General features: G+C 45.4%; 1 protein-coding gene and 1 long non-coding RNA gene across 3 annotated transcripts in view; both read left to right on the top strand.

Annotated features, from left to right (window-relative positions):
• Positions 1-18,495, top strand: part of NDUFB11 (NADH:ubiquinone oxidoreductase subunit B11) — a 40,505-nt gene that overhangs the window by 11,016 nt on the left and 10,994 nt on the right. For both annotated transcript variants that reach the window (XM_083719964.1, XM_083719963.1), the window contains exon 2: positions 16,369-16,499. In XM_083719964.1, the coding sequence (XP_083576090.1) occupies positions 16,369-16,499 (131 nt within the window). The remainder of the gene's footprint in view (positions 1-16,368; positions 16,500-18,495) is intronic.
• Positions 290-6,907, top strand: LOC310835415. The gene is made up of 2 exons (XR_014559654.1): positions 290-4,183; positions 4,711-6,907. It is a non-coding gene; the product is annotated as an uncharacterized lncRNA (long non-coding RNA).

Below are 18,495 nucleotides of genomic sequence, written 5' to 3'. Positions count from 1 at the left end.
TTCCAAACACCTTCCAAAGGCTGCGTCATGTAGAATGCGCTGGGAGTAGTTTAACCTGGATGTGATGATGGCATGGTATCTGTAAATTAAGCAGATATGGGATAACCTTCTAACCTGTGTCTTATACAGAGCTTGTCTTCCATGGGTTTGCCCTTCCCAAGCTATAGTATATGGGTGGGGGTGGACTAGTTATAGTATATGGGCGGGCGTGGAGAGAGAGAGAGAGAGAATTTTTTGCTGCCAGGCGAATCATGTGTTTGGCGGGATAGCGCTGTAGGAAAAGACACACATTTTGCTGCTGTCCTACCTGCAGATTACCTGATTCGCCCGGCAGCAGGTTCCCCCCCCCCCACGGGGTTGCCTAGTCTGGCAGTGGGGGTACCAAAAAAAGAGAGAAAGACATTTTGTTTTGGCACCCACAACCTGCATCCCAGGAGCCACATGACTCCTAGCATTTCTATCCCAGTTTCTAACACTAGTATTTTCAGTTTGGGTAGAAAAGGAATTTTTTTTACATCAGTGATTGATCAGTTAAACTTTAATATGTTTCCAGAACCCTAGTAATTATTAATCATTTATAAAGAGACACTCCCCCCCTCCCGAAAAAAATAATTGTTAGGCACTGTAGAGATGTTTGAAAATTGTGAATTGTCTCTGCCCACAGGCTCACAATTCAAAAGTAATTGGAAGCAAAGAAAGGAAATGCAGGTGCCGGTTCTCAAAAGTTATGCAATTGTTTTTCTAGAGATCCATTGGAATGGCAGCTGAGGAAGCAGCTTGTGGTGGAGGAATAGGAAGCAAATGGCCGTTGATTCCAGCCAGGCCAACGGTGGAATCCTTTGTGTGTCTCTTCTCCTTCTGTTGCAGCCAGGTGGATATGGATTTAGTTGGGACAGTGTGGTGAGATCAATGAAGAAAGTGGAAGCTAACATACAAGTTCCTAGCCATCGGTGCTCTTGGTTAGAAGGAAGGACCATGGCCACTGTTTCCTCTCTTCATTTATTCCCCTATGATACACTGGAACCAAGATTGCTTCAGAAGCAAACCGGTGTGCTCTCCTTATTTCACAAACTTGCAAGTTAAAATTGCCCCCCTTGCAAATTAATCAGCTAAAGGTTTGGGTTGATTAATTTAAACAGATCTGAGCTAGTAGCCTTAGTCATTCAGGCAAGCCAAAGGCAATACGTCCTAATCCTGATGCATGATTAGTGGCCTTTACTCCAGCCTTTCTTGGGAAATATTTGAGGAAGCAGATTTCATGACTTTCTGTGCCACCTGCTCCTTTGAGGAATCATCTGAAATGCAGTCATGCTAGGGAAGCAAGCTGAATAGGATGGTATCCTTGATGCACTGAAAATTCCCCTGAACAGCTCTTAAGGACCTCTATCAATACTAATAAATACACATGGGGCTTGCTGTTCTGAGCAGTTTGTGTCTAAAACAATAGCTCGGCATTGCATTCTGGCTTGATCTCTTTTCCTCCTGCCATCTCTAGCTACTACAATTTGTTTTCCTCTATCAGGAAAAGCTGGCTTCCTGGTTCCAGTCTCTGCGCCTTTTCACTTTTCTCTCTTGGGGCAGTTTCATGCTTGGGGCTCTCTTAAAAAATGAAGGACTCTAGTTAGACATCATGTTACACATGAACCATAGTGGATGAAGAAGATGGAATTCTGGGGATATCAGATTTCAAAGTACATAAAGGGGCATTTAGAATTAAGACATATTTTTCAGGGGCTAAAAGTAAAGCTGTGTCAGGCATGGGGCCGGTGGGTTGTGTTGCACATTGGATGTGGGGATGGATTAATTTTTTTAAGGAAGTTCAAACAGCATATCTATATCATGCAGAATAGTAGAACTTGAGCTTCCTTGAGCTAGGCAGATACAGGGTGCTGCTGTTGGGGGGGGGGGCGGCTTTGGTGTTCTTGGGAGCAATACATTTTTCAGCAAGTGGCTGATTGGAAGTGATTTCTGCAGCCATGCTAGACTGTGGCCCTTTGGGGGGCATCTGGTTTTCTATCTGCAGAGAGGAATGGGGTGAGGTGAAAAAGTGTCTCTCCCACAAAGCGCCTGACGACCGACAGAATACAAGGCCGAGTTCAGTAGCAGCATGGCTCCCTGGGAACCTTGGTAGGACTTATCGATTGAGCCTGTAAAAAGAATTGCTGACTCAACTATGGCTGCATGTGTGTGCTCTTGTTTCTCAGTAAATGGCAGGCAGAGTTGTCAGGTGCGATCATGGTTGAATTCCAAGAAACTTCTGCTTTTTCATTTTTTTGTGAGTGAGTTTTTGTCCTTTATAGAGCTAAGCTGAAAGGATGTTGGCAATGTCTGCTGGAGCTTCTGGTGTTTAGAGAGCGGCATCCCAGTAATCTGTTTGGCACTGGCCAAGCTGTGTCTTCTTCACGGCCCCAATATCCTCCTTTGTTGCTGTTTCTTCTCTCGATGCTGCCACACGTTGGGCATTTGGGGAAGGCTAAGCTGAATACCTGTTCTCTCCTGCTGCTTGCATTGTGGTTTTCTGATGTTTTCTGATTTTAAGCTCTCGTGCAGTGCTGTAGGTTATATTTTAATGTATTTGTTTTTTAATTGAATTTGGCTGTGCACCGCCCAGGGAACCTTTGAGATGAAGGGTAGGTTATGAGTGGAAGAAATAAAATAGATGGTATATATAAAATACCGTGCTACTGTTTGCCAAGAAATGTCAGCTCATGTTGCTGAATTTGCATTCTGCTTCTGTGCACTGTCTTACTGTGTGGCTATCTATTTACATAACCTGGGTAAGGATTTTGGAGTTTTTGTTGTGGAAACCTTGTGCTTGATAAACCCTCCCCTGCCCACCAAACTGCTAGGTGTTGAGCTCTAAATCAAAGTGTAGGAGCTGGTTGAATTTGGTCAAATGCATCCATTCCCGGGAAAGACTGACTGATTAACAGTGCTGAAATCCTATCCACTAAGCATTAGACTTCCAAACATCCCTTTGCAACCATGAGATTTGATAACTTGTGGTTTCATTCTTAAGGAAACAGTAATTTGGAAGCTTAGTTTCTTGAGGTACCAGGGTGCATATTTATGGAATAAAAATGTGAATGCTTTGGCCTCCAAGCGCCCTCGGCAGTGACATTGAACGCCAGAAATAGAGAGTGGTGTTTAATCCATGAAAGTATTGAGGAAGGCAAGCTATTACAACGTGAAAAGAAGTCTGTAGGGGCCACTCTCACGCATCCTCCAAAGAGGAATGAGTAGAGTTCAAGGAAAGCTTTTAAGTATGTTGTGTTCCAGACAGTTCTGTGGCTCAGCCCCCACCCCCACCCCCGGAAGCTGCTTCTGTTCTCCTAGCTCACGTCTTAAAATGCCCCTACTCTGCTTTGCATAGGGTGTGTGCTAAGAAATCAGGTGGTCTGTTAGCATATCTTTTGGGATGGTTCCAAGAATGACATCATTTCTGATGCCCCAAAAGGAGGACTGTGGGGGACCGGCAGCTCCAAGCCCCATCTACCCATTGCTACTGCATTAACATCTTCCACGCTGGGTTGGCGGCATACACCTGCTTTGAGCAAGGGGGTGGGGTCAGGTGTCACAGGAGACTTGCCAATAATGGAATAATCAGCCTCCACTGACAGCTTGTCAGGACTGACGCCCCCGCTTCCTAGCCTGCCAAGTAGATGCCTGACACAAAGATGGGCTTGGGAGGGGGAAGCAGGTCAGGGCTCTGCGCGCAGCTCCTTGTTTGCACCACCCACAAAGAAACTTCACTGTTGTGCCGTCACGTTGGTGTGGAGCATGAAACCTCTTGGCTAAGGAGTTTGCAAAGGGTGGTTGTGTCTCTGGAAGCAGAGTCTGCGGTAAAGGTGATACTGTACAGCACAGGGGGAAGGGGCAGCCCCTTGATACCAAAGATAAAATATTGTAAAATACAACCGCTCACATTTTCTTACTTACGTCTGCTTGTTAATGCTTATATGTGGACATCCTACAGAGGTTTGTTGGGTGATTTCCCTTTAAGTAGGCCCCACTCGTTGCCAGAGGGATGTTTGAGTCCCTGACTAACCCTTCCTCATTCAGGATCATGTGCAGGTGTATGTGTTTTTTGTGTTTTGTCCCTTTTTCTGCTCCATCAGTGCAGCAGAACCTCTTGTGTTCCATGCTGCCTGTATAATTTCTGCAGTGATGGAGAAAAAGAGAAGTATTGGACCATAGAAATTAGGGGTGCAATCTCAGTTGAATTGTGCTGCCTACCTATTATTACGGAATGGTAGGACATTTGTGACTATCTTTGGCAGGATTTCAAATCCACTCTTATCTAGAGCCTGGCGATTATAGCTTTTAAAAATGCAAATAGAATATCCCTTGAAATCCGACACACATTTTCAAGGAGCCTGGGCCTGGGTCAAACACTTGCCTGGATCTTGCTGCTTATATTTATTTAATGTCTCACGTGTGCATTCTGCCCTTCCTTCAAAAGGGCCAGGGCAGTATGTCTGTGGTTGTCTCATTTTCTCCTTGCAACAACCCAGTGAGGTAGGCTAGGCTGAGAAAATGATTTCTGGCTGAAATAGTCAAGAGGGCATTCTACGATAACCTAAGGCAGGCCTGCACCACTATCCTAGGCAGGCAGTACAAGTGCCTGGGTGGACTGGCCTGCATAGCCAGTGACGGCTGCATTCTGCTTACTTGGCCACAGGTCATTGCGGAGGCATGGCCTTGCGAGAGACATGGGACTGGGAAGAAAGTGACCCCTGGCTTCTGCAAGGTCCATGTCTAGATGGAGCAGAGTCTCCCTTGAGCCATGTGCAGTTGAGCCCAAATTGCCCCACCCTTATAAGAAGGAAGACTTTGGAAGGCAGCTCTGGGAGTCCACAGAACAGCAGCTGCTACGAACAACCTTTTCCATCTACTTCATGACTTCAGGAAGGATGAACCATGCTTTCTGCAGCACCTGCTATTTGTCTCTCTCTCTCTCTCTGTGCGAGCACCATGCTTTTTCTCTCAGTACAAAGACTCTTTAAATATTTAAGCAGCGGCAAAGCTGCTCATGCTGTTTAATAAATCACAGTGACCTGAAACTGCTGCCTTGCCTAAGGGGAGCTCCAGAGCAAGGTGGCTCACACTGCTGCTGGTCATAGCAAGACAGAGAGGACAGAAAGGGAGCAGGCAGGGGAAAGGACGTGCAAAGAGCTTCTGCACCAGGCTGACTGGGAGGGAAGCTCTTTGGAGCTGCACACACACACACACACACAGGCACCCCCACCTGCACACTTTGGTTCCATCCTTCATAAAATCATAGAATTGTAGAGTTGGAAGTCCCACCTCTTGCAGTGCCCCCGGATTAAGCCCCGGGATTAATGCCTGGACCTGACCACGGTGCTGTTGTCTTCTTCCTTCCTAAGAATATGGCTCCAAAATCTTGGTTTCTTCCAAGACCATAATATAGCTTCTGCTATAGGGTTGGGTATATGGTATAGTTCAGGGGTGGGGAATCTGTGGTCCCAGGCAGCTCCCACCCCCCTGCATATCAGCTCCAGCCAGCAGGGCTCATGGAGTGGGGGTCCTTTCTCTCTCCTCTGCTGTATTTCAAAGCAGAGAGAAAGATGGCAGGACTCATGAATGCATCATTGTGCCTCCTGAGCAGGAACGGGCAATGCTAAACAGTATTTGGAAAGGCTGCTGATCCGGACCAGATAAGAAAGTTGCTCTCACAGACCTTTGCCTCTTCATATACAGTATATCCCATGCCAATAATGGATCCTTTAAAAAACAAACCAAAAAGAGAGAGAATTGTCCCAGCTCTGCTACTGAAGCAGGGAGGGAGGAAGAGAGAATTGGTTGCAAATATAGCTCCCTAAATGTGCAAGAGAGGAGGGGCGCCTGTTCTCTCAAGCCTGCTGTGACTCAGCCTGAACCAGTAAGTGGGCGAAAGAAAAAGAAGCCCCTCACCGTGCAGGGAGGTGAGAAGGGAGAAAAAGGAGAGTTGGGTGGCATGGAGCAGGGAAGCTCAAGGTGCCCAAACTGATCCTTTGACCAACTTGACACCACCTCACCACCAGCCCCACTGGAGGTCTTGAGGGTCCTGTACATCACTAGGTCAGCATACCTGCAGACATGTTGCTTCTATATGGTTCCAAGGAAGCAATAAAAACCAGTGTGCCTGTATGCATGCGAGTGGGCTGCGGCAGGAGAATTTGCTCCTTTTGAAGACTGCTCTTACCCAAGCACTTCATCTTTCACAGCCCCGGTGCCAGGAACTGGGCAAAAAGAAGTATCCAAGCAACGGCCTAATGAGATCTCATCTCTCCTGTTTTTGTTAGCTCTCTGAAATTTCCTTCTTGCCCTCCCTCAATTTTGGGGGTGTGTGTGTGTGTGCGCATGTGTGTATGGTTGGGGAAATAAACCCAAAATTTCATTGCACAGATAGTTGGTTGACATGACAAGGAAAGCACACACTGCCACACTAGGCTGGAAGTGCAAGTAAATCTACTAGGGAAACAGGTGTGTCTCTGAAGCAGGAAGTTCAGGGCAGTTGGGAGATGCCTGGGAACCAGCGTGTGTGTTACAGTAAGTGCCACACTTTTTTAATTGGGGGGGAGGGATGCTGGTACTGCATACCCTTGAGAACCCCCAGGAAAAAAGCCTTGCTGGGAACTTGACTATTTTTAATAAGGGGGTTGGTGCTGTGCTGCTTTTATTGTAATTATTTGTATGGCTTTAATAGAATATATTCTTTCTTTTTTTTTTAATTATTACACTTTCTATTTTATCTGTAGGTTGCCTTTAGTCCCACCAGGGAAAAAGGCAGGGGAAATTAATTAATTAAGTTTGTATGCCACCCTTCATCCAAAGATCACAGGGTGGTTCAGGACATAAAAATTCAAGATGAGAACACAAAATACATAATAAAAACCAAAACAAACCAATAACAACCCCCCCAAACAAAAATTAAAAGGCCATAAAATGTTGATCCTCCTCACTCTTCCCCATAATGCCCAGGTTGGAACTGTTTTTGTCTAGCAGTTATTTTTGAAAGAGCACCTGAGCCCTCACTCTTCCATTTCCCAGGGTCCCTGCAGTGGGCTTCCACACACCTGAGCCAAAAAGCAGGGGTGGCAGGGAACTTTAGGGAAAGCAGGACCCCCTGCATGTTCTCCCCATGTTGCACTGCTAGCTTCCAGACTTGCTGTGCTGATCCTTTTGCACGGGGCATTGTGCAGCTCAGTGTGGCTTGAGTGCTGGGTCTGCCGCTCCTCTCTGAGGAGCTTGGCCTCCCCTTGTTTCACTACAGAAGAAGCCACTGGAGGGCATGCATGTGTCCAAAAGAGTTCTGCACCTCTGCTTGGGTTAATAATGCCAGGCAGATTCTGATCCCTTTGTAGCTTGAAGGGCTGGCTGGACACAAACCATGTTTGAAGTTTGAGGAGGGAATTCTGCATTCATGTCTGGGGGAGTCGTGGAGGGAGCGCTGCTGCCTGAAGGTTCAGAGGCAGCCACATAATAAGCAGCTAGAGAGCAAGGGCTCTCACTCTGGGGTGTTTCTGCAAAAGAATCCCTCTCATATGCACAAATGCTCAAGCCTAGTCCAAGCTATTGAATATCATGCTTAACTCCCCTTAACACATTCTCCATTAGTTCCATTAGTATATTTTACAAAAGTCAGTGTAATTGTCTCCTCTTTCCATTTGCATAGCTTAGGGTTTTGGTAGCATTGTAGACTCTTTTTAGTTATTGCAGGCTCATCAAAAATGGCTATCAAAGAGCCCTTCCCAATCCAGTGCCTTCCAGGTGTTTTGGACTATAACTCCCATCATCCGCAATCAGCTCAGCTGTAGTCCAAAACGTTTGGAGGGCACCAGGATGCCAAAGGCTGTTGTATAACATTAATGTGGAGTGGGACCAGGACCTCTGCTGAACACACAGAGGAAGGAATTGAGCATAGCAGCTGTTAGCCAGCATACGGAATTCAGCTTGCCAGATGGAACAGCCCCCTTTCCCCGACCTGCACACTTTTTTAATAAAAAAGTTATGATTTTGTATTTCTTTCTTTTGACAGAGTAATAATCATAAATAAATAAGAATAAAAATGTACACCCCATCACCAAGACCGTTCCATTGTAACTATCCAACCTCCCAAAATGTCAACACCTCTTGCAATGGTTTGACCCCTTTCCATTTTAACAGTACAAATTCTACAAACACCTTCCATTTCTCCTCAAAATCATTTCTCCTGCATATTCCCCATCTTACCTTAAAGGCACATGTTAATTTATCATTAATCATTAATTCATACTGTAAGATATAATTGTGAGCAATAAAGAATTTTATTTTTTTAATGCACACTGTTCTGGGGAGTTCTCCCAACCTGCCTAGAGCCAATTTGGGAAGGGCACAGGGGGAGAAGAGGAGGAGAAAGCTCTGTTGCACTAAAGGAAGTCCTTCCGCGGGACTTGTTGGTTGACTCTAACCCAAAGTTGCATTCATTTCTCCAATGAAAAATTGGAAAAAAGAGTCTGTGAAATAATTTTCCCTTTTGGAATGAATAAGGGGTATAAAGATTTTTACGCAAGTAAATCTACATGATTAGGGAATGCTAATTCTTGTTTAAACTCTAGGAATATTACAACACTTGCATCAAATATGCATTTCTGCACCTAGGTTGCTGTCATTTCCATGGAAGGAGCAAACGGGGGCTTTTGCTTTCTTGCAAATTGCTGCTTGTCTTCTTTTGAAGAACTTTGATTTAATTTGGAGATACTAGAAGCAAGAAACCTGCTTCTGCTGTCCTTTCACTTGTACAAAACTAAAGCTACACTCCTATATGTAGAGTACTATATTTGCCTGGGAGTAAGCCCCACTAAACTCAGAGAGGCTTGCTTCTGAGTAGACATAAATAGGATCACACTGTAAATCATTAATACCTTTGGAGTTGTATGCAGCATTGCATGCATGAAGTTCCAGTCACAGAGAAAGACTTTTTCTGCTCTGCTCTCCCCACATGTCCTCAAAATCTTCTCCAGAGGATCCCCCACCCCTCTTGAGCATGTCTCACGGGTGCATGAGGGGCTGCAAGGGAGAAGAGGGGAAAGTTCCATTATGCAAGCAGAAGTCTGCTGGGCTAGTGGAACAGCAGGATTGAATATAACCCATCAGGCTGAAATTCTAGGGGTGTAATCATACTAAACATCATAGCTTTTCTCCTGAGTAAACATGCTTAAGATTGCTCTGTAAATTTCATAAGCATGCCAAATATAAAATAGTTTAGGTTTGATAAAAAGTAATTATTGTACATATTTAAATTTCACCCAAAATGTCAGACTTCGGAGGGCAGGATGGGGGGTGTTTCATTCCTTCAAAACTTGCACCTTTTGGACTCCTATTTGTTAATAGGGCGTGCTACCTACATGTTTTTGAAACAAGAGCTCAGATTTAAATTTAATAAATTTAATACATAATAATAATTTGCAAGTACATTGGCCACTCTGGGGAGAGGGTCAGGGCTGCCCGGGAGTGGGCCCCAGCCAACATAATGGCCAGGACAAATTCCACGGAGGGGATGCACTGGGACACCTGATCTCAGTGATCACGGACAGGAAGAGGAGTTAATCTAAGACCAGACCACGTCATTACCAAGGAGGCAGGTTTAGTCATTGTTTGAAGACTATCCCTGCCTCTGGGTCTGGTCTTGACCAGAAGGATACTGGAATCAACAAGGGAGACCCACATAACTGTAAGGTGCTGCTGTGCAATACTAGGTCAATGATTCATAAGGCCACTGCCATCCATGATCGTGGATGGAGGACTGACCTGGCATGTGTAACAGAGACTTGGTTGGACGAGGCGTATGGTCCTGTTCTTGCTACTGCTTGTCCACCAGGTTTCTCTTATGCACAGCAACCCAGGTCATGTGGGTGGTGAGGGGGGATGCAGGGGGGAGGGGGCATGCAGCCATTAGCTTGCACCAGGCGTCCTAATGGGAAGACCCAGTTCTCTGAGTGCATGTTCTGGAAGTTGGGCAATAGGGGCAGTACAGGATTCCTTTTGGTGTACCGACCTCCCCGCTGCACCAAGGATTCCCTGCCTGAGCTGCTTTTGGTCGTGGTGGATGTTCTCCTGGAGACACCTAGTTTGGTTGTCCTAGGGGATTTTAACATCCATGCCAACACGACCTTACAAGGAACCGCTCAGGACTTCATGGAAAGCATGGCCTCCATGGGGATAAGTTTGGCCCAACTCATAGTCACACACATGCCTTAGACCTGGTGTTCACCTCTATAGATGTGGGTGATCTGACACTAAGTAAAAGCGAAACGAAAGAGGTGCCATGGTCAGATCACTTCCTGGTGCAACTGGATTTCTCTGAGACCCTTCCCTTCTGCAGGGAGGTGGGACCAATTTGGATGGTCCACCCCCACCACTTAATGGATCCAAATGGTTTCCAGGGAGTGGTAGGGGATGTTTTATCCCATGTTGATGGCCTTTCATCTGATTCCCTGGTGGCCCGCTGGAATACGGAGTTAACCAGGGCTATTGACTGTCTGTCTCCCAAGCACCCTCTCCGATTGCATGGAGCCCAGACAGCCCCGTGGTTTGCCCCAGAGATGAGGGCAATGAAACAATTGCTGAGGCAGCTAGAGTGCCAGTGGCAGAAAACTCATTCTGAATTAGAGCGGATACAGGTTAGAGTTCAACGTTAAGCCTACCAAGTTGTGATAGCAACAACGAAGAGGACCTTCTTCACCGCCTCTATTGCATCTGCAGAAAACAGCAGCAGGAGATTCTTTCAGGTGGTTCACAATCTAATGGAACCACCTTCGCCATCAGGGCCTGGTGAGGACTGCAAGACCTCCTGCAATGATTTTGCAAAGTTTTTTGCAGATAAAGTTGCTCATATTTGGAAAGAGGTAGACTCTACCATGGGACCAGGGCCGGGGCGGGAGATTGCTAGAGCCCTGTCTAGTCAAGTTGCATGGGATTAATGCTGATCTGTTACCTCTAAGGATATGGACAGGCTGCTTGGATGAGTGATACCAACCAGCTGTCTCCTTGATCCTTGCCCATTCTGGCTCATAAAAGCAAGCTGGGAAGGTCTGGGCGATGGGCTCTGTAGGGTGATGAAAGCCTCCCTCTTTGAGGGAGTCTTCCCAGACCTGCTTAAAGAAGCAGTTATTAAACCGCTTCTTAAGAAACCATATTTGGGCCCAGCCAATATGGCCAACTATCGCCCAGTCTCAAATCTTCCATTATTGGGCAAGGTGATTGAGCGAGTGGATGCTGAACAACTCCAGGCACACCTGGAGGATGCAGACTATTTGGATCCCTTCCAGTCAGGATTCCGTCCTCAACTTGGAACTGAAACTGCCTTGGTTGCACTGGTCAATGATCTCTAGCGGCAGGCTAGGGACAAAGGCGAAAGCTGTTTCCTAGTTCTGCTGGATCTCTCAGCAGCCTTTGATATCATTGACCAAGGTATCCTTCTGGACTGTCTAGTGGGGTTGGGAGCTGGGGACACTGTTATATAGTGGTTCCACTCCTTTCTTTTAGGCCATGTTCAGAAAGTGGTGTTGGGGAATGAGTGTTCAGACCCCTGGGCTCTCACTTGTGTGCCTCAGGGTTCCGTTCTCTCCCCCATGCTTTTTAACATCTATATGGAGCCTCTGGGAAAAAGAAGAAGAGTTTGGATTTGATATCCCACTTTATCACTACCCTAAGGAGTCTCATAGCGGCTAACATTCTCCTTTCCCTTCTCCCCCACAACAAACACTCTGTGAGGTGAGTGGGGCTGAGAGACTTCAGAGAAGTGTGACTGGCCCAAGGTCACCCAGCAGCTGCATGTGGAGGAGCAGGGAAGCGAATCTGGTTCACCAGATTATGAGTCCACTGCTCTTAACCACTACACCACACTGGCTCTCTAGGAGAGATCATCAGGGGGTTTGGGCTGGGTGCTCTACCTCTCTTTTAAAGCAGAACCAGTGAAGGCAGTGAATGTCCTGTATGAGTGTCTGGAGGCGGTTGGAGGATGGATGGTGGCTAATGGATTGAGGTTGAATCCTGACAAGACAGAAGTACTGTTTTGGGGGGACAGGGAGCAGGCTGGTGTGAAGGACTCCCCGGCCCTGAATGGGGTAACTTTGCCCCTGAAGGACCAGGTGCGCAGCCTGGGAGTCATTTTTGACTCACAGCTGTCCATGGAGGTGCAGGTCAATTCTGTGTCCAGGGCAGCTGTCTACCAGCTCCATCTGGAACACCGGCTGAGACCCTACCTGCCTGCAGACTGTCTCCACAGAGTGGTGCATGCTCTGGTTATCTCCCACTTGGATTACTGCAATGCGCTCTACGTGGGGCTACCTTTAAAGGTGACCCGGAAATTACAATTAATCCAAAATGCAGCAGCTAGACTGGGGACTGGAAGTGGCTGCCGAGACCATGTAACACCAGTCCTGAAGGACCTACATTGGCTCCCAGTATGTTTCCGAGCACAATTCAGAGTGTTGGTGCTGACCTTTAAAGCCCTAAACAGTGTTGGCCCCGTATACCTGAAGGAGCGTCTCCTCCCCCATCACTCAGCCAGGACTGAGGTCCTCCTCCGAGGGCCTTCTGGTGATTCCCTCACTGCAAGAAGCAAAGTTACAGGCAACCAGCCAGAGGGCCTTCTCAGTCATGGCACCCACCCTGTGGAACGCCCTCACATCAGATATCAAGGAGATAACTACACAACCTTTAGAAGACATCTGAAGGCAGACCTGCTCAGGGAAGTTTTTAATGTTTGATGTTGTATTGTGTTTTAATTTTCTGGAAGCCACCCAGAGTGGCTGGGGAAGCCCAGCAAGATGGGTAGGGTATAAATAATAAAATGATTAGGATTAGGATTAGGATTATCCTAGGGATGCGGGCGGCACTGTGGGTTAAACCACAGAGCCTAGGGCTTGCCGATTAGAAGGTTGGCGATTCAAATCCCCACGACAGGGTGAGCTCCCGTTGCTCGGTCCCTGCTTCTGCCAACCTAGCAGTTCGAAAGCACATCAGAGTGCAAGTAGATAAATAGGTACTGCTCTGGTGGGAAGGTAAACAGCGTTTCCATGAGCTGCTCTGGTTCACCAGAAGCAGCTTAGCCATGCTGGCCACATGACCCGGAAGCTGTACGCCGGCTCCCTCGGCCAGTAAAGCAAGATGAGCGCCGTAACCCCAGATTCGGCCACGACTGGACCTATGGTCAGGGGTCCCTTTACCTTTATGATTATCCTTGAAGTGCAGACTTCCGGTTGGTCGCCCAGTAATGGCAGTCGGGAGCTCTTTCGGCTGAAAGAGCCCCAGCGCTTTGAAGTTGGGGAGACCACGAGAGCGTCATGGTTCCCCATTAAACACCTCAGATTGGGCGTTCTGAGGACCTGATGTTCCGGCGGGTGCCTTCCAGCGACTCCCTTGCTCCCCGGTAAGCTCAAAGCAGCGAAGCTCCGAGACTGGCGATCGTGAATGGCCAATTCCTTCACAAAGAAAGATTTAAAAATTCAGAACTGTAAGTAACTACAAAATTAATTTGGAAAAAATTTGGAAGAAAAGGGAGACTTAAAAACAGAGATCGGTCTCCTTTTGTTGGAGTAGGTGAGAATCGGTGTACAAAGACCGAAGCCTTTAAGAAGCGAAACACTTTTGAAACTTTGCAAGCAATCTTGCTCCCCCTCCTCGAGGGAAGAGGGGGTGTTTGTGTCTAGGAAATTATTTTAGGAAGACAGTGAATTTGATAGAGCCTTCCCCATTCTGCAGCGGACCACCCGGGAGGGAAGACTTGTCTCCATTGTGACGTCACAATGGAAGAGGAAACATTCAATCTCCGTTTCCACTGACGTTGTTACAAACTTTCCTGTGCTGCCTGGCTACACCTTAAATTGACTAAAAAGTGTCCTCCTCCCTCCCTTTCTCCAGTTGAAGGGGAAAAATTGCATTTGAGATTGAGGGGGTCCCTTTTCTGGAAGAGGAAAAACTCAAGGAGTCTTTGATAGGCTTTTTTGTGGAGTGTTGGGACCTGAAAAAAGAGGAAGTGGAAGCTTGGATAGAGAAAGCTTATAGATTCAGTCCCAAAAAGGACACTAAAATAATTTATGACTGTTTAGTGGTTTTTAAGACCAAGGAGCAAAGAGATATTATTTTGGGTCACCACTACAAAGAAGGCCTAAAAATCCAGGACAAATCTGTGGTGCTCTTTAAAGAGATCCCATGCCAATTTTTGAACCTGAGATCCCAATATACAGATTTGACAAACATCTTGAGGAGGAAGAACATTTTTTTTCAGGTGGGAATTCCCAGAGGGCCTATCCTTCAAATTTGAAGGAGGAAAGCAAAAGATAAAGACCGTTGGAGATAAGGACAGATTTCTACAAAAGCACTCGGTGGAACTTGGATTACAAAGCCCACAGCTGTCAGGATGGCAGCATCCTCTTAATTTGGCATTATGGCGTTGAGAATTTATTCATGGAATGTAAATGGTTTGAACTCTCCTCAAAAAAGGAGGCAAGTTTATCATGTTTTGGAAAAACAGAATATGGACATAATTTGTTTACAGGAAACCCACATTATAAGACTACATAGAAAAATGCTAATAAACAAAAGATTGGGACAAGAATTTATTTCTTCTGACAAAGTAAAAAAAAAGAGGTTTTCTATATCAAGGAAGAATGGAATCCAAAATTGGCTTTTAAAGATGAGGAAGGAAGACAAAAAACGGTTTTGCTTCTGAAAAATCCAAGTTGGAGACGGAGTTGTTGGATTCTAAAGTTAAAAATCTGTCTAAAATGTATAAGTTACTGTTGGAGTGGCATACAAAGGATGATAGATTGGGCAAGAGATGTAGGACATAACATAATGTTTGAGGATTGGGAAAGATTGTGGAAGAAAGGGGTTAAGTTCACTGCATGTACAATGTTAAAGAAGAATATAATGAAAATGATGTACAGATGGTATTTGACCCCTATTAAATTAGCAAAGATTTATCATAACTGTGATAACCTATCTTGGAAATGTAAAGAAAAAGAAGGAACTTTTTATCACATGTGGTGGACCTGCCCCAAGGTGAAAGACTTCTGGGGAAAGATTTATAATGAATTGAAAAAAATGTTGAAATATCCATTTATAAAGAAGCCAGAGACCTTTCTTCTTGGAATAACAGGTATGGAATTGCCAAAGAAAGATGTTAAATTATTTTTGTATGCCACAACTGCTGCTCGAATATTACTAGCTAAGAAGTGGAAAATGCAAGAAATACCAACCGTGGAAGAATGGCAGATGAAGATGATGGACTTTTCGGAGCTAGCCAACCTGACCGGAAGAGTCCGCGACCAGAATGAGGAGGAGTATCAGGAAGAAATTTAATGACTATTTAGCTAAATACATCAAGTTAAATTAATTGGGAAAAGTTTACAATTACCAGCTAGGCCTAGGATTTAAATAAGTAGTGTGAGGAATTATTATGTTTAATGCTGAATTGGGAAGAAAGACTAATGTTAAGTGATTAAGTTAAGATTTTAAGAACTTTGATTTGGAAAACCGTTAAAGTGATATACATTGAAATTCAACTAAGGGGATACGAGGAAGTCACTTAACAATGTTAAGAAGATTATTTCTAATAAGGTTATGATTTATGTTTGTTTATTTGTTAGTATTTTTTTTAATTTTGTGGAAAATCAACAAAAAATTTGAAGGAAAAAATGAAGTATATACCTTCTTATGCGCCCTTTGCAGTATCAGACTTGATTGATTACCCACATCCACTGGTTCATACACTTCCATGTTTTTCTCCTTAAACTTTTGCCCTTCTGTGTGTCTGAAGGTTTCCAGTTTTGGCCTCTCAGCAATTTCATCTTCTTAAGTTGATGTTTTGGGCACCTGTGTATCACCTGTGGTGGGGATGGAGGCAGACAGGCAGTTGGGGTTGAATATAGTAGAAATGGCATGCAGTGCAAAGAAGCCTTTCCCTAAGGATGGAAGCTGCATGGCTTTGGCAGGAGATGATTACTGATGCCAAAGACAAATAAGAACTGTCATTATTATTATTATTATTATTATTATTATTATTATTACGCTTATTGCTTCAGGTTTTCTTTATTGCTGTTTATATTTGGTTTTAATGTTTTTTGTTATTTCTGTTTTTATTATGTAAGCCACTCTGAGAGCTGTCTGTGTAAAACACAACAAATATTAATAGTAATAATTGTAGTTTTTGTTTATTGTAAGCTGCCCAGAGGACTTTTTATGGGGCAGCAAAAAAAGGAGGAGAAATTACTGGCCTGTGTATGTTAGCTGACCATAGGAGCTGCTTCTTGGCTTGCTCAGAACAAGGACCTGTTTTTCCACCCTTGCTGGCTGACTGTTTGCATCTTTCCCTTCCAGAACCCAGATTACCACGGCTTTGACCCAGATCCTGTCGTTGACGTCTGGAGCATGCGCGTAGCCTTCTTTTTTGGCATATCCATTACCATTGTATTGGGCTCCACCTTCGTGTGCTATCTGCCGGACTACGGGTAAGGTCCGTTTGGGAACCATTGTTCCAAGGTGTGATGAGACTTGCAGGCTTTTCATCCCTCACACAGAGACTCAGGGCAGCCCACGCATGAGGCCAGATGAGGAACCACTTCAGGCAGCAGGATCCACCAGGGCAGCAGATCTGACACCCAAGGAATGCATTCTAAGGCTGCTGCCACGGTGACATTGCCAGCTGCTGTGTGCTCCCTGGAGGCCGGATCTACTGCCTCCTCAGCAGCCTTCCACCATGCAGTCTCTCCGCGAATAGGAAGCACTGCTGGTCTCATCCCACCCCTGGGGAGGAAAGTGTGGTGGCTGCCCTCCAGAGTCTTCTGGGGTCTGCTTCCACTTTGCATGATTCAGAGCATCGCCCCACCCTGCAACAGCCTTTGTTTCTCGCTTCAGCCATTGAGCGAGGTTGATTTGACTCCCCGCCCTTTTTCTGATATACAGCTTCACTTGCCTCCTTGTTTCTGATGTAGATCTACTTTATCCCCGCTTCTGGGGTTGTGGGGGGTGGGGTGCATTTTGAGGTTTGCCTCAGGCACCAAAATGTCTTGGGCCATTCCTGCAGAGATTCTTCGGTCCAGATGTTTTGGGGCAGGGCAGGGCAGCCAGTATCATCACTAGCACAGCAACTCCTCTGCTTCTGACCTGTAGCTTCCCCATAAGTGCATTCATTTCCTGAAGCACATCCTGGATCTCCCAACCCCTTCCTCTCATCCTGCTTCCTCATGAAGTGATCCACCCCTTCTGTCCCTGTTTTCAGACTCCTTCTGATCTTCGGTCTCAGTTTTGACCAAACATTTCCCTTTTGTTGTTGCTGTTGTTATTTTATTTCAAATTGGACAAGGAAAGGAAAAAGGAAAAAGAAGATAAATGAAAATTTAAAAAAGAAACGGGAATAATAATATTACACAAATAATGCTAATAATAACAGTAGACCACCATCAGTTCACATTGCTGATACAATGACTGTCAGTACACAAATCTTAAATTAAACATATAAATTCATATAAGCCCTCTAGAAGTCCAAATCAGTATCCCGACAAACTTTATGCCCATATGAAATATGTTCAAATGTAGTCAGGAGAATGAGGCCCCCAGAACATTATGTAATAGGTGTTGGGTATGTATCCTCTGAGGCTCAAGGTAGACATTCCTTAGCCACCGTAAGGGCTCACAAAAATCCACTTTTGTTGCCCATACATTAATCCCCAATCTACAAGGATATGTTTTAAGAGTACACAAACATCAAGGATTTTGCTGGTACAAAATTAATGCAAGTAACATCTTCAAACCAAAAGGAATATATCTATCAATTCCCTTCCCAATAACACAAGTGTTTTCTGTGCTGGGAAGGAATAAGCCTATAAGAATCCATCTCAGTACCTGCAGTTAGTCAGAGAAGAGGGGCCAGGGGCCAGGCTTTCCTGGAGAGGAAACCTTTTGTCTTGTTTCCTTCTAAACCTTTCTTTTACACATATCAGCACCAGATCACAGATGTTTATCTTAGCCCCGTATTGTGCATTCTCCACCTCCTTTCCAGAGGCAAAATTCTCACGCTAGAAGTCCAGTAGCCCAGGGAGAGAAGTGTCAGTGGTGAACAAATATAACAATATTCTGCCATTCAGATCTTGGAATGTAAATCCTCTTTTAGTAAGTTTTGGATACGTCGCAGGGTGTACACATGTAATGGTGATGCAAAGCCAACTCTTAGAGGTGCACCAAATATGTGGGGCTCTTTAGCCTGGGGGGGGGGGACATCTCAGGGGAGATGAACAGAATCTTCATTAAAATGTTACAGAAGAGATGCCATACCTATGTGGGTGAAGGTGTTCCTGCAGATAACCAAGTTCCATGTTGTTTAGGTTTTATAAATCCAGCAGCGAAACCTTCAGCCCTGCGCCTGCTAGCAAATAGGCAGCCCTGCACCCAGACATTAGCTCAGGGCTTTCTTGGTCACACCTGACTCAGCGGTCACCCATCGAAATG

This window comes from Podarcis gaigeae, assembly GCF_964106915.1.
Source record: "Podarcis gaigeae genome assembly, chromosome: 17".
In the NCBI taxonomy this organism is placed as follows: domain Eukaryota; kingdom Metazoa; phylum Chordata; class Lepidosauria; order Squamata; family Lacertidae; genus Podarcis; species Podarcis gaigeae.
The sequence above is the reverse complement of the archived record's forward strand: the minus strand, read 5'-3'. Positions and strand labels throughout refer to the sequence as shown.